Source organism: Muntiacus reevesi, chromosome 3, assembly GCF_963930625.1.
Source record: "Muntiacus reevesi chromosome 3, mMunRee1.1, whole genome shotgun sequence".
NCBI lineage: Eukaryota > Metazoa > Chordata > Mammalia > Artiodactyla > Cervidae > Muntiacus > Muntiacus reevesi.
In genome coordinates this window covers 190,488,592-190,504,039 of record NC_089251.1, presented here as the reverse complement: position 1 = coordinate 190,504,039, position 15,448 = coordinate 190,488,592, and the positions used below count along the sequence as shown (strand labels likewise).

At 40.1% G+C, this 15,448-nt stretch overlaps 1 protein-coding gene across 1 annotated transcript in view; it reads left to right on the top strand.

Moving 5' to 3' along the window:
- The window catches only part of LAMA2 (laminin subunit alpha 2), a 673,037-nt gene that overhangs the window by 502,171 nt on the left and 155,418 nt on the right, over positions 1-15,448 (top strand). The window contains exons 33-34 of the mRNA XM_065931349.1: positions 2,181-2,323; positions 6,127-6,225. Of these exons, the coding sequence (XP_065787421.1) occupies positions 2,181-2,323; positions 6,127-6,225 (242 nt within the window). The remainder of the gene's footprint in view (positions 1-2,180; positions 2,324-6,126; positions 6,226-15,448) is intronic.

The following is a 15,448-nucleotide window of genomic DNA, read 5'->3' as shown; positions in this document are numbered from 1 at the left end:
TTTCCATTTTTAAATGCAAACTGTCTCTCATTCTGGATAGAAGAGAAAGAGATCCAGCTCTAGTTTATCAGACCTCACTTCTTGCTTCCAAAGCCTCTTTGTTCACTCAGCTTGCAAGGCTCCAGGAGCTGAGAGCACCCCTGCAGGTGACGCTCCCCACTTAGCGGTGTCACCTGCAAGGAGCTGATACATGATAGCCCTGCTGGGGCAGTTTCGTCCCTGTGAAGGGAATATTACTCATGTCTAACTGCCATCCTATCAAAAAATCACTCTCTGTACTACTTCTTTGTCTACAAGCATCAGTTAATGGTTTTCTCTCCATTGGGTGGCTCAAGGGAGTTTAGTTTAGAGAACTAATTGAATCCTTGCCAGTTTGGGGCATGAGGCAAAGCTGCTCCAGATCTCAGTATTTTTCATGGTATGTATTGTCCTCTCCTTTGACTTGTATGTAGTTTTGATACCTCCATATGCAGAATGTAAGCTAGAAATTGTATCTATATGCTGATCACTTATGGTGAACAATGTCAGATTCATGATCTCAGAAGAAGATTTAGTTTCAGGATCAGGCACCAGGCTTGATCACTCAAGATCTTTTGTGTAGACAGAGTTTTATTAAAGTATAAAAAGGGACAGAGAAAGCTTCTGACATAGACATCAGAAGGGGGCCGGAGAATGCCCCACTTACTAGTCTTAGCAAGAGAGCTATATGCTTTTTCAGTTGGTTATTACAGTAAATCAAAAGAATGTCTCAGGATTGTAAGGGTCTTACCAGACCCACTCCAACAATATACATTTAAAGATAACAGGATTAGAACTAACAATAGAAAGATCTTCCCAATTTACATTTTAATAGATGACAGGATTAGTCAGAAGCTTCTGGAGGAGGAAAAACTTGTCCTCAAGCAGGCTACATTCTTATTAGATAATCACTGGTACAAAGTTCAAGGAAAAACAGATCCTTGAGCTAGATGAGTTGTTTTGTTGTATAATCATCAGCTCTGGACTTAAAGCAAAAAACATTTGTCATTTTCTCCTCAAGATCCCCAGACCCCTTTCTCCTCAGAGACCCTGGACTTCTTATCAACCTACCCAAGAATTGACTCTCTCAATACATAGATGCATGTCATAAATATGGTAGCACATGCTTCTTGGCATGGAGAAGCTATACCTCATTTCTGGGATGGGCAAAGAGTGAAAAAAAATTTTTGAACTAAAAATCCAAACTGAATAGGTATATAAAGTCTCCAAAACAATCAACATATTTTAATTTTAGAAATTGTACTATTTATGAGTTAGTGTGATAGTGGTGAAGAAACCTTTTTTTTCTCTCTGCTACGATCCAGACCCCTTCCATCCCACCAACTTTGAATAGTCCCTCTTTCTAATCATTGAAAAAATATATACGTAGAACACTAGCACTCTTTGCTACTTCAAGAATAAAGTTTTCCTGACAGTTATTTTTCCATAAGACAGGGTTAGGTTAATCATCAAAGTAGAAATGTGGGACTCCATCTAATCGTGAGTGATAATGCGGTGAGTGACTAAAGAGGAAGAGTTGGCAAATACATAAGTGAGTAAGTGAATCAGTAAGTAAATAAATAAATTCATCAGGAGGGGAAAAAAACACAAATTGTCAGGAGAAGAGTTCTTTTGACTTGTTAAAAAAAAAACTATCAATAGAAGTTAAGCTAAAGAGTCATACGGTTTTTGCATATTTAATACATGAAGCATGTAGAGACCCAATAGCTCTATCTAAGGGACCGATGTATGCATTTTTAGATTCCAAAGTATATTTTATTCCCAGTTATGGATTTTCTGTACACTGCTCAGGTGGCATTTCTGGGGTATTTATAAATGCTGTATTCCAGGTCTTACATCTTTAATACTTAGGCAATGCACTCATTTCCTCTCAAAATCCACTGGCTCCTCTTCTCTGGTTCCTCAGTTTATATCATCATCCACATCTCAGGTTCTGGGTGACACGCATGTCTGCTCTTTTGTTGTTAGTTTCATCTTTTTTGTACTGTCATCCATTCAAAAGTGTTAATTATTTGAGATGAGAAACATCATCTTTCTCAGAAGAATACTTAGCCCATAAAATATTTCATAGCTGAAATCTTTGCACGTCTGTCTGGGATGCTTAGCAGAAGTCAATATTCTTTGCCATTTGCCTTTCACAGTTTGTGGAGATGAATGCACCGGCCTTCTTCTCGGTGACTTGGCTCGTCTGGAGCAGATGGCTACGAGCGTCAACCTCACCGGTCCACTGCCTGCTCCATATAAAATTCTGTATGGTCTTGAAAATATGACTCAGGAACTCAAGGTAGGTTGGAATAGTAACAGCAAAAGTTGGGATAAAAGATGACAGAAGCTTCCCCAGGGGGAATTGCCCTAATTGGTAAATGCACTTCCCATTGTCCCAAATTAAGGCAGGCCTCTGTTAGGGTAATTCAGAGGCTTTCTAAACCAGTGTTTTTCAAACTTGAGAACTACAATTTACTGATTGCTCTTAAGGGAAAAGAGGCTCATGTACCCCCAATGTTTGGCCTAAATCAATTTTATTAAGTTTGCTAAATATGTGCAAACATAAAATCAGATATGAACTCCTTATACTTAATAGCTCTATAAAATCAAAACAAATTAATTCTTACAAAAGTCTTAAAAACCAATAAAATTCAAATTAAAAGCATTAATATAAAGTAACATGATTTTTGCTGAGTGCAAATTGCTACTTACAACAAGAGTATGATACTGACTACTTCCACGCAAGTTCTTTCATCAGCATGTGACATGTGGTAATTCAATTCTGCCTTTCCACAATGTGAACCACAGAACTCCTTGTGAGTAAGCCAGAAAGATAAAGAACATCACAGCATACTAACACATATATATGGAATTTAGAAAAATGGTAATGATAACCCCATATGCAAAACAGAAAAAGAGACACAGAAGTACAGAACAGACTTTTGAACTCTGTGGGAGAAGGTGAGGGTGGGATGTTTCAAAAGAACAGCATGTATATTATCTATGGTGAATCAGATCACTAGCCCAAGTGGGATGCATGAGACGAGTGCTCGGGCCTGGTGCATTGGGGGGACCCAGAGGAGTCGGGTGGAGAGGGAGGTGGGAGGGGGGATCGGGATGGGGAATACGTGTAACTCTATGGCTGATTCGTGTCAATGTATGTCAAAACCCACTGAAATGTTGTGAAGTAATTGGCCTCCAACTAATAAAATAAAATTAAAAGAAAAAAAAAGAAAAAAAAAAAAAAGAACTCCTTGTGAGAGGATCTGAGTTGACATTGGCATCATCTGACAAATTCGCATGATTTCTATGCCCAGCCTGCCCTGTGATCAAATAGGCATGCAGATCTAGGCGCTGGGATCAGATGGCTGTGTGAATCTCTCAGGTTCCCAGCCTGGGTTCCAGAAATGCTTGCATTAACATTTAAGTTTCCTATCAAAATGAAAACACAAGGTGAAAATTTTGTACTGGAGAATGAGGAGACATTTGAAAGTACTTCAACAAGAACTATTTTTGTTGCAGGGGAAACCCCATTCTAAGACACTGTTACAGCTTTCAGTAATTAATGGGATAAGGCAGAAATGTTAAGGAAATTGAGGTTGTTTCATCTAATTAAAAAAAAAAAGATGAAAAGTGACAACTTATATACTATCAGTCAATTACTGAATATTTATTGAGAAAGTCTGAATGCCCAGTATTGTACTTGGTTCTCTGAGGGTTTCACAACCCCTAATGCATGCAATCACTACCTTTAGGAAGGTTAGGGTCTATATGGTTTAAAAAAATAATTAAACAATTAGCAAAACTATATAATTACCACAAACTTTATAGGCATTTGACATACAGTAGCATTCAAGATCAGAGAAATAGATAAGATCCAGAGTAGCAGGGAATACATCATTAATGAAAGTGTAATTTGTGTTAGAACTTGAAAGACAAACAATTTCAACAGGCAGAGAATTATTGGTAAGACTGGAGGAGAAAGTCTAAGATGTATTCATTAGGCACTGGCAGACACTCTTCTAGGAAATACATTCTTTAATTCAGACCACAGCTTTTAAAGTAAGTATTATTATACCTATTTATGTGTATTGATATAGCATGTGTTGATAGTATAGGTATCATGTATTGATGAGTAGCATATATTGATGAGTATATCTGTGCCTGGCAATTGACTAAAGTCTTACATGAATTATCACACATAGACTGCTAAAAATCCGAGAAGTAGGAAAGGAGTAATGTTGATGACGTCATCTACATTTTTCTCACATAGGCAGGGACACTACGTCATAGAGAAGTTTCAAGTGTGACGAAAGGTCACGTGGTTGCTAGGTACAGAGCTGAGATTTGAAGAGTCAGTGTATCTGTGGGGCCTGAGACAATGACAGCACCTTCACACAGCTCAGAGGGGAAACGGCTCAGTCGTGAGATCTCTTTGAGCCCCGGCCCATCCGTTCATACTCTTGCCCCTGACTCTGTGAGGGCCCTGTGCGCAGAGGCAGAGGTATGAATGAGCACGGCCTGTCTTGGAGACGTTAGAAGTCAGGTCTGCTGGTGAGAGATAAGGCTGGAGGCTTCGGTGGGGCTGGGTGGTATGAAGGACAGTCTGGAAAGCCAGGCAGAGGAATCTGAGTTTACTTTAGAGGTCTAGCATTCAGGAATGCAGAGAGTCCTAATAAAGAAAATGCTGACCAGTTATTATATACGGCAAGAACACAAACACATAAAATTGAGCTAGAGAAGCAAATGCTTCAGCGGGACATAAAAAATTTAAAGTAATAACTTATGCAATGAGTGAATTTCTGAAGGGCCCTCTGAAAGACATTCCAATCTGTGGACCTCAACCAAGCCAGAAGATTCAATTTCCTGTTTCCTTATGGCTGGGTGTTGGTCAGAATGATCTGATTTTCCTTAAATTCCAGTCTTTCTCGATTCTGTTTGTGTTCCTCTTCCATTGTTTAGTATCTGGAATCCCATTGTAATGTTGTAAATCATTAAGCAAGTTAGATATGCCCTGTGTTCGTTTCCTTTAACTGGAACCATCAGTGCTCCCTGGGTTCCAGTCCCAGACGACCTGGAACATACATGTGATAGAACAAAGCTGGATTCACTAACTTGATGCCACAAAGGCCACTGCACAGCTTGTGGGGTTTGGGCGTGTCTCAGTAACAGGGCATTAAGACTCACTTAGAGTATCGGGGTTTATGCTAAGGAATTGGGGAGCAGTTTCAAGGAAGCAGAGGTTTGTATTGCATTGGGTGCTCTTCTTAGGAAGTGGAAATAATTCTGTAATTAAGTATTCTAATGAATCTTACCTAGAAGGAAGGAAGAAAAAGAGAAGTTAAAGCTACACTTAGGAGGCAGTGGTCACTCATAGTAGCCAGAAAGTGGGATTCAGGGTATTTTTGTGATCTGCACGGAGACCGTGATTTTATCTGCGTTTAGACAAGATTATGGAGTGGTCTCAATTTTTGTTTCATTCATCACTGTCACAGAGTGATCCCATCTACTGTTAGTGTTGTGAGATTGATAATGTTCAGTAGGAGGGGAAAATGTACCAGCTGTGAGTACCAGGCCAGCTCCTACAACGCTGACACCATGCAGTTAGTTAGCGCCCAGCCAGGCCCTCTGTCAGGGGTCCTGTCCTCAAAGAAAGAAGTGATAAACCTGTAAACTGTATCTCTGGTGGCTAATGTAGGGGCCTTGAAGATTCAGACACGGTTCGTCTCGATTCTACTTCTTACTGGCTATGCGATCTTGTATACACGGTTAGGTCTCTTCAAGCCACAGTTTTCTATCTACAAAATGAAGTAACATTTTTATCTCATAGAGCATTCTAAGAACTAAATTGAAACAAAACAAAACAAAAAGCCCTGGCACGCAGCGGTGTCTTAATAAACTGCAGCAGTTTGCGTTGTTTGCCAGCTTACTCTGCACAGTGAGTTGTGTGTAAGTGTCCAGTTGAAATAGTTCCTCCCTTCTTTGAAGGTGAGAAGGCTAAGTTCTTTGTATTTAAAGGAAAAATGTGTTCTGTTAAATGTTCAACCTATGATCGCTGCAAGACCATTTACTCAAAGACATGTGGAATGAAATCTCTTTCAGCATTTGCTCTCACCTCAGCGGGCCCCAGAGAGGCTCATTCAGTTGGCAGAAGGCAATCTGAACACACTGGTGACAGAAATGAACGAACTTCTGACCAGGGTAAGTTGGCAAAATCATGCTTCTTCTTAAAGCAGACAGATTATATATAATTAAGGAAAATTACTTCAAATTTCTGAAATGCAAATCTTGTTCTTCCTAAATCCAAATTTGGTGCATGAAATCGATGTATTTTTGACTTGCTACTTCTGCCTCAGATAAAATCTGAGAACCCAGTACCACAAGAAAAGATTGGGATACAGACTTGGGAAGTATCAAGGCCATTGGTTAGAAATACCAGAATGAAAATATATTTTGAGAACTCTATCCACTAGCTTCCATAGATTCTGGATTCCCAAATCCCTGTCTCTGACTACATAAGGAAAAAGATAAACAAATGAAAATACTTGTAGTCTCTTTGATTTTATCATGGGATATTTGCATTTGTATATTAATAGAAATACAATCTAAATCTGTATTGCCCCACAAAAGAGGAAATCTTCTTTATCAAGAAAATCCAAAGCACTTAAGACACTTTTTAGAGTCAGAATGTAAATCCATGTTGTGTTTATCAGACTCTTTAAGATATTGGTAGTTTTAAATTTTCAAAACTGCAAGAGGGTTAAGGTTCTTTTCCCTTGTAGAGAATGAAGAAAACAGCATAAAGTTCGCCATCTTGTGGCCAGAAAAATGCATGAACTGGAAAACTGGCCTTGTATTTAGGGGTCCAGTTTGATTCTCAAAGAACTTTAAATGACAAAAAATATTGGCGCTAGAAGGTTCTTGCAGATTATCTAGTACGTTTTTTAAAGAAGAAATCCCTCAAGCCATAATACCGAAATGACTTAGGAATGGCCGTATAATTCATCAAATTCAAGGACCTCAGGAGGACCTAGTTTACAGATTCCCACGGTTGCAATCCTGTTTTTCACCTAACCTGCTGCTGGCTTATTAGAATTTCCACAGGGAAATCAAATAGAATTCTCAGCACATGATGCTAAACAGTGGCCCTCAGGTTACAAATAGCCTACTAAACACTTTTTCAGGACTTCTCCCCAGTGATGTGGAATGTACAAATACAAAATTTCTTGCCAAATGTAGTTAGGTATTAGATTAGTGAGTCCATTTATCTCGTATCAGTTTAATATTTTGAAATTTTATGTTTGTTCTGTGAATACACTAAATAAGAACTTTTAAGCGGATCACGCGAAAGTGATCTCAGTTCAACAGGCACACACGAATGTTCCCCACATACAAAGCCCGAGCTAAGTGTTGACAGGTGACAGATAAAAACGAGGCCCAGTCTGTCTTCAAGCAGCTTGTAGTCTCGTGTGCGCGTGTGTGTGTGTGTACATAAGCATTTAAGTGTGTGGAGACAAATGCAAGTAAATACATAATACAGCATGAAATAAAAGAATGTAACTGAGAAGTACAAATAAATAGATTAATTTAATCTTGTTAAGGGTTATTACGGAAAAATTCCATGGAACAGTGGCCTTTCATTCACTGATTGATTTAATTGATCCTTCCTAAGCATTGAATATGTTCTAGATACTATAACAGTTGTACAATCTATAGATTTTGACAAATGTTTTTGACTTGTCTCCACCTTTATGGTATCGTTTAGAGTACTTTGACAGCTCTAAAAGTCCTCCATGCTCTGCCTTTCACCTCTCCCTCCTCCTAACCCCTGGCAACCACTGATCTTTTTACTATCTCTGTGTATCATATATCATATAATTAGAATTATACAGTATGTGACCTTTCCAGATTGGCTTCTTTCACTTAGTAATGTACATTGAAGTTTCATTCATGTCTTTTGGTGTCTTGATGGCTCATTTCTTTTTAGCGGTGAGTAGTGTTCCATTTTCTGGATGTACCAAGTTTATTGATCCATTCACCTACTGAAGGACACTTCGGTTGCTTCTAAGCTTTGGCAGTATTTGAGTAAAGCTGCTATTAGCATCCAAATATATGTTTTCAATTTATTTGTGTAAAAACCAAAGAATGCAATTGCTCTATCATATGGTAAGAGTATGTTTAGTTTTGCAAGAAATCACCGAACTGTCTTCCAGAGTGGCTGTACCATTTTGCATTTCCCAGCAGCACTGAGTAAGAGTTCCTATTGCCCCACATCCTCAGCAGCATTGGTGTTACCAGTGTTTTGAATTTTGGCCACTCTAATAGGTATATGCTGGGAAAGTCTGAGGGCAGGAGAGATGTGGTTGACAAAGGATGGTTGGATAGCATCACCAACGCAAAGGACATGAGTTAGAGCATATTCCCAGAAACAGTGAGACAGGGAAGCCTGGCGAGCCACAGTCCGCCAAAGAGTCGGACACTACTTCACAACTAAACAACAGTAGGTGTGTAGTATCTCAGTCTTATATTAATTCACAATTCCCTAAGGACAGACGGTGTTGAGCACTTTTATATGCTTGCTTGTCACCTGTATAGCTTCTTTGGTGTGATGTCTATTCAGATCTTGCTGTGGATTGAATGCATGTATCCTCTCCAAAATTCCTATGTTGAAATCGTAACTGCCCCCTCCCACCCCAAGGTAATGAATTAGGAAGTGAAGCTTTTAGAAGGTAATTAGGTCATTAAGGCAGAGCCCTCATGAAGGGACTTAGTCCCATATAGAAAGGGCCCCAAAGAGACCCTTTACCCTTCCTGACCATGTAAGCACAAAGCAAAAAGACCCTGCCTATGAACCAGGAAGCGGACCCTCAGCAGACACCGAACTGGCCTGAGATGTTATTTTGCACCTCTTGATCTCTAGAACTGTGAGAAAACACTCCTGTCATTTACAAGCCACCTAATGTGAGGTGTTTTGTCATAGCAGCAGACTCTACCGTCTGGGCTTCCCTGGAGGTTTAGATGGCAACCAGTCTGGTTGCAATGTGGGAGACCCAGGTTCGATCCCTGGGTTGGGAAGATCCCCTAGAGAAGAGAATAGCTACCCACTCCAGTATTCCTGCCTGGAGAATTCCATGGACAGAGGAGCCTGGTGGGCTACAGTCCATGGAGTCGCAAAGAGCTGGACACGACTAAGCGACTAACTCTTCACTTAAATGACTAAGACAAGATTTTTCTAATTTTTTAATCAAGGCTTGTTATCATCGTTAAGTGTCCTTTGTGTATTTTGAACAACAGTCTTTTATAAGATAACAGTCTGTGACTCGCTTTCTCATTCTCTAGACAATCTTCATCACAGTGAAAAGTTTTTAATTTTAATGAAGCCCAGGTTATCAGTTATTTCTTTGACTGATTGCTTTGGTATTATCTAAAATGTCATCACTATACCTAAAGTTATCTAAATTTTATACTATATTATCTTGGAGTTTTATAATTTGCATTTTATATTTAGATCTATTATCCAATTTGAGTTAATTCTAATACTATTTTAAAACAAACTTTTTATTTTAAAATAGTTTTAGATTTATAGAAAAGTTATTGCAAAGATAGTACAGAGATTTCCCATATACTCCATACCCAGTTTCCTCTACTGTTAATATCTTAGTATGATGTATCTTTCACAACCAATGAACTAATATTGATTGATTATTATTATTAGCTAAAGACTCTATTTTATTCAGATTTCTTCATGTTTACTTAATGTCTTTGTACATTTCAGGATCCTATCCAGGATACTACATTACATTTAGTCATCATGTCATTTTAGACTGTGTCCTCTAGACTGTGACAGTTTCGTAGACCTTTCTGGTTTGTTGATAATTTTGACAGTTTTGACAAGTTCATTTATTTTGTATGATGTCCCTCCATTGAGGTTTGCCTTACATTTTTCTCATGATTAGAATAGAGATATGGGTCTGTGTGGGAAAGACCACAGAGATAATGTATCATTTTATCATGTCATATTAAGAACGCATATAATCAGTATGTCTTATTATTATTGATATTTATCTTGATCACCTGGCTGAGGTCGTGTTTGCCAGATTTCCCCACTGGAAAGTATTCTTTTTCCCCATTTCCATACTTCAATACCATTTTTATCCACCCATTCTTCAAATTTTATAACTTGAAAAGCCTAGAAATAAGACTTCTGTAAGTAAATGTCTCCATGATGAAGTGAGGATGGGGAAGAAATAAAAGGAAATCCTCACTTATTAATTAACCTTGTCCCCACCAGAAAATCATGCAGAGCTTCAATATTCAAGTCAAAATGATCAATTCTTTCTTTTCCTGTGGTCAAGCTGCACGATAATTAGAAGTTGTATTGCTACCCATGGAATCATAACTAGAGGATTAAATGATGTAAATGTCCAATGTGTATGCTGTGTTGTACTTAACCACTCAGTCGTGTCCAACTCTTTGTGACCCCATGGACTGTAGCCCACCAGGCTCCTCAGCCCATGGGGATTCTCCAGGCAAGAATACTGGAGTGGATTGCCATGCCCTCTTCCAGGGGATCTTCCCAACGGCTGAATCCACCAATACCTTTATCTCACAGCTGTGAATGATTCAGCAGTTGAGATCAGAATAGGAGAAGTACAGGGGCCATGACTTCCTAGTATCTGTGGCTATGTTAGAGGAGACAGTGCCTTAAACTAAAACTGCATCTTGGAGTTGCCTGATGCCCAGTCTCACCCCCAAATGTGAGGTAATCAGTCTGGTGCACAATATAAAGGTGTCTCAGCAGTAAAAGGATCCACCTGCGATGCAGGAGAGGCATGTTCGGTTCCTGGGTTGGGAAGAGACCCTGGAGAAGGAAAGGGCAGCCACTCTAGTATTCCCACCTGGGAAACCCCATAGACGGAGGAGCCTGGTGGGTTACTGTCCATGTGATTTCAGAGTCGGATACGACTTAGTGACTGAACAACAATAGTATGAACACCGGGACGTTCATGAGCTTCCAGATGACTCTGATGCCAGTCAAGGTTGAAAACTATTGTCAGCCTAGAGTTGTGTGGCGCTTACAGCTCCCTGTCCTATGGAAAGTGCTTCCACTGGTATAGCCAATCTTTTTGACAATCCTCTCTGCTTTGTTATCTGACGAGTCAGTTTATGATTAATACACTTTAATTGTTAAAATATCTGGCGAGTCTGATCCTGCATAGCTGGTATGAGATGCGCTCTCTCCCTCAGGTGCTTATATATTTTGTGCTTATCTTTTTATGATGCAATTAAGTTCTCTAATGGGGGGTGGGGGGGTAGTCACTAAGTCGTGTCAGACTCTTGTGACCTCCCATGGACTGTAGCCTGCTGGGCTCCTCTGTCCATGGGATGCTTCAGGCAAGAATACCGGAGTGGGTTGCCATTTCCTTCTCCAGGGGGTCTTCCTAACCCAGGAATTGAACCCAGGTCTCCTGCCTTTCAGGCAGATTCTTTACCCACTGAGCTACGGGGGAAGACATTGCTAAAGAAAATAATGTTCCTCCCCAAAATTAATATGTTAAACACTTATTGTATATAATGTGCAAATATTATATAAGCAAAATGTTGTATAATTATATATCTTTTAAATGTATTTTAATTTATTATCATTTTATTTTCCATGTGGAATGTAAGTTGCTTGAATATGGGAATCATATGTAACACATTCATAACATCAGACACTATGATCAGTATGGAATATTGAGGTGCTTTTTGATGATAACGCTGTATGTGCCTCTGTAGCTACTGTCCTGACCTCCATCTTTCATTTCACAGCCAAGTTTTTTGAAAGACTTGGAGGAGCTCTGCTTTATTTCCTCACTTCCTAGTCTAGAGTTCCACTTCCTGCTTGCTCCCAAAACTGTTTTGACAAGGTAATCGATGGAAAGCTGCTCGCTAAATCCAGTGGAAGCTTTATTTTACTTGAACTTCCTATAGCAATTGCCACTTTTGACCCTATATTCCTTCTTAACACACCTCTCTCTGCCTTTATCTTAATTCTCAGACATTTCATTCTACCACAGAGCTTTTCTGCACGGGTTTTCTTTTGTTGTTGTTTAGTCCTTAAGTCATGTTCAACTCTGAGACCCCATGGACTGTAGCCTGCCAGGTTCCTCTGTCCAAGCGATTTCCCAGGCGAGAATACTTGGAGTGGGTTGCCGTTTCCTTCTGCAGGGGATCTACCCGACCCAGGGATCGAACCTGCTTCTCCTGCTTTGGCAGGCAGGTTCTTTACCTCCAAGCCACCAGGGAAGCTGTTTTCTTTAACCCTGAACTAAACCTCAGCTCATCAAAGTCTACAGTAAGCCTTCTGTGATATTCCAGGTGTGATGGGATTCCTCTTATAATTGTGTTATACCACTGTGCTTTTTCTTCAGTTCATGATTATAAATTTATTTCATGATCATTAAACAAATAACTCTCTACCCCACCAGCTCCAAAAGGTTTAAGTTCCCAACATTTTTTTATTTCTACTATTATATTTAAAAGAGAGAGAGATAATGTATAACAAATCATACTTATTTGGAACTTTCAAAACTGACACCTGAAATATTTAAGGAGAAATTTCACATAGAACTGATTTATTTTTCCCCAGGGTCAGTTGACCGTCTCTGTTCTTGGGCACTGTCTGTCCTAGTAGCTTATCCTAGCACTTCACTGACCCTTGGATATACAGAACCAGTAGTATCTGAAGATGACCTTTGAGAATATCATGTAAATGATTAGATCTGAAATTTAATTTCAGCAGGAAACTGTGTAAGTCTGCAAATGCAAAGGAGGATGACAACTAAGCAATATTGTCTATTCAGTAGTTAGATTTGCTCCATTAAATTCTAGTTTTAACATAAAGAAGGCAAAAAATGAAAGACACTAGTAATATCCAACCAAGAAAATTATGTGCAGGTTTCAAGAGGCACAGTGAGAACTGCTTGAGCTAAAGCAAGAAAGTAACAGCTACATTGTTCAGAAGTAAATGAACTTGTGTCTAATCGTAATGCATGCTGCCTGGATATAAATACTCTAAAAAAAAAAATACACGAAACAACCACAAAGAAAATAGAAGAAAAATAAAGGGAAAAAATACCTAGTTGAGTGAACTTGAATATAAAAAGATAATCAAAGGAAAGAGAAATACTTGCAAAGTTGTGTATAAGGCATCATTTACAAAGGAATACTGGAAAAATTGTAGAACAGAGGTAAGAGAATGTAAAAATAAGAAAGTCTAATGTAGAGAATGAAAGGAAGATTGTACATATTAGGGTAAATGAGAAGACATTTGTCAGATACTCAGGAACAAGATAATAGTGAGTAAGGAGGAAGCTGACTAAGGGATGGGGACGATAATTTAATAAAATGCAAGAAGAGCCAAATGGAATCAGACAGATAGCTCCTATCATGTGGTAGTTAGCATTCATCTGTCACATTATCAATGGCCTGTCCTGGGTGAAACTGATTTTTGTGAATTTCACTTTTATAGTCTAGCACCCCTACCCATAGATGGTAATATATTTGTCATTGGCTTCCTTTATGGAGTCTCTCCTGGGTGGGTTTTGACAAGGTGACTCTTCAACTTAACTACTGGGTAATGAAACATGATTTTGAAAAGTGTATCCACATGGTGTCCTGATATGGATTTTCAAATATGTTAATTTACTAAAGCCTAAAGCTTCCCAGGTGGCGCTAGTGGTAAAGAGCACGCCAGCCAGTGCAGGAGACACAAGAGACACGGGTTCAATCCCTGGGTGGGGAAGGGCCCCTGGAGAAGGAAATGGCAACCCACTCCAGTACTCTTGCCTGGAGAATCCATGGACGGAGAAGCCTGGTGGGCTACAGTCCGTGGGGTTGCAGAGTCGGACACGACATAGCTTGTGCACTTAGAGTACCGCCAAAGCTGGACCACATCCCCCCTCCCACCCAGAGGGTCTTCCCCATCCTCCTGGGTGTTAGCCAAACAGAAGTTAATATTTGACGCTGACAGAATACACGGCTATGCAGCAGAAAATGTATGTCTCATCCCCAGTTCCCTACGTATGTGTGCGTTCAGATAAGTCACTTAACCTCTTCATAGCCTTCCTCCTCACCAGTGTGAAAATAGGGATCATGCCCTCTAGGGGGAGGCTTCCCAGGTGGTGCTAGTGGTAAAGAATCTGCCTGCCAACGCAGGAGACACAAGAGATGTGGGTTCGATCCCTGGGTCAGGAAGATCCCCTGAAGGAGGGCAAGGCAACCCACTCCCACATTCTTGCCTGGAGAATCCCAGGGACAGAGGAGCCTGGCGGGCTTCAGTCCACAGAGTCGCACAGTCAGACTTGACTAAAGCGACCTAGTACGTGCACCCTCTATGCATCTCTAAAGGCAGGAAGAGTAAACGACATGCAAGAGAGGACCGTCAGCCCTTCTGAACATGCGTATCCACATGGGGGACAGCTGAGCCTGGCTGTGGAACCCACCTCTTAGATGCCATAAGTTGGTACCTTTTGGTGCCAGGAATCTCAAATCCCCTCCTTTCCAGGAACACAGCCAAGAGGGAAGCATGTCTTCTTCCTCACAAGCACTGTGCTGGCCGTAAAGATTTCTGCCCTCCAAGCTCTGCCTTCACTAGCATGGTATTTGGTGTGCAGTCACCTAATTGCTGTAATTTTGAAACACCGGGAGGCCAGTGACTAGAAGGTAGTGTCGTGACCACAGGCTCCAGGCTTGGGTCTCCTCCTAAGCTCTCAGCAGCAGCTCTTCAGCATCTGCCTCCTATAGGGCTCTGAAAAATGGCCAGAAAAAAGCGCCCAGCCATCCATATTCACTGGCAGGCATGACACCAGGCATACGGCCAGTTTGAATGGTATCAGGAAGGTATATGGAAAGTTTTTTTTTTTTTTTCCTCCAATAGGCTTTAGAACTTCAAAGGGATCATTTGTTTGATTATCATTACATCAGTCTATCACCCAACATCTTTGACCCCCTACAATTTACCAGGCACTGTGCCTGGCTCTCGGAGGAATAAAAGGAAATAAGACATAGCCCTCGCCTCCAAGGATTGAAATTCAACAGATATGACAAAATACCTAACAAAATAATTACCTACAGCAGTCATGAATAGTACTAATGATGGCTGTTTTTGAAAATCTAAGAAAGGAGGATATGGGTCAAAATCATCAAGGATGTCTTCACAGGGAAGATGAGGTTAGAACAGAATCATCTTGGGGTCTTGAATTTATTTTGAGAGGGGAATTAGCAATTGTATGAACAAAGCTTTTTCTGGGAATGTTCCTAGAAAAGTGGGCAATAAGAATGGCAATAAGATCGGCAAGATTAGTTAGGAAATTGTTGCTTAGTCATATATTTGACAGGATTCACTTTTATTTGCTATCAGTGAGGTATCATACTGGAAACT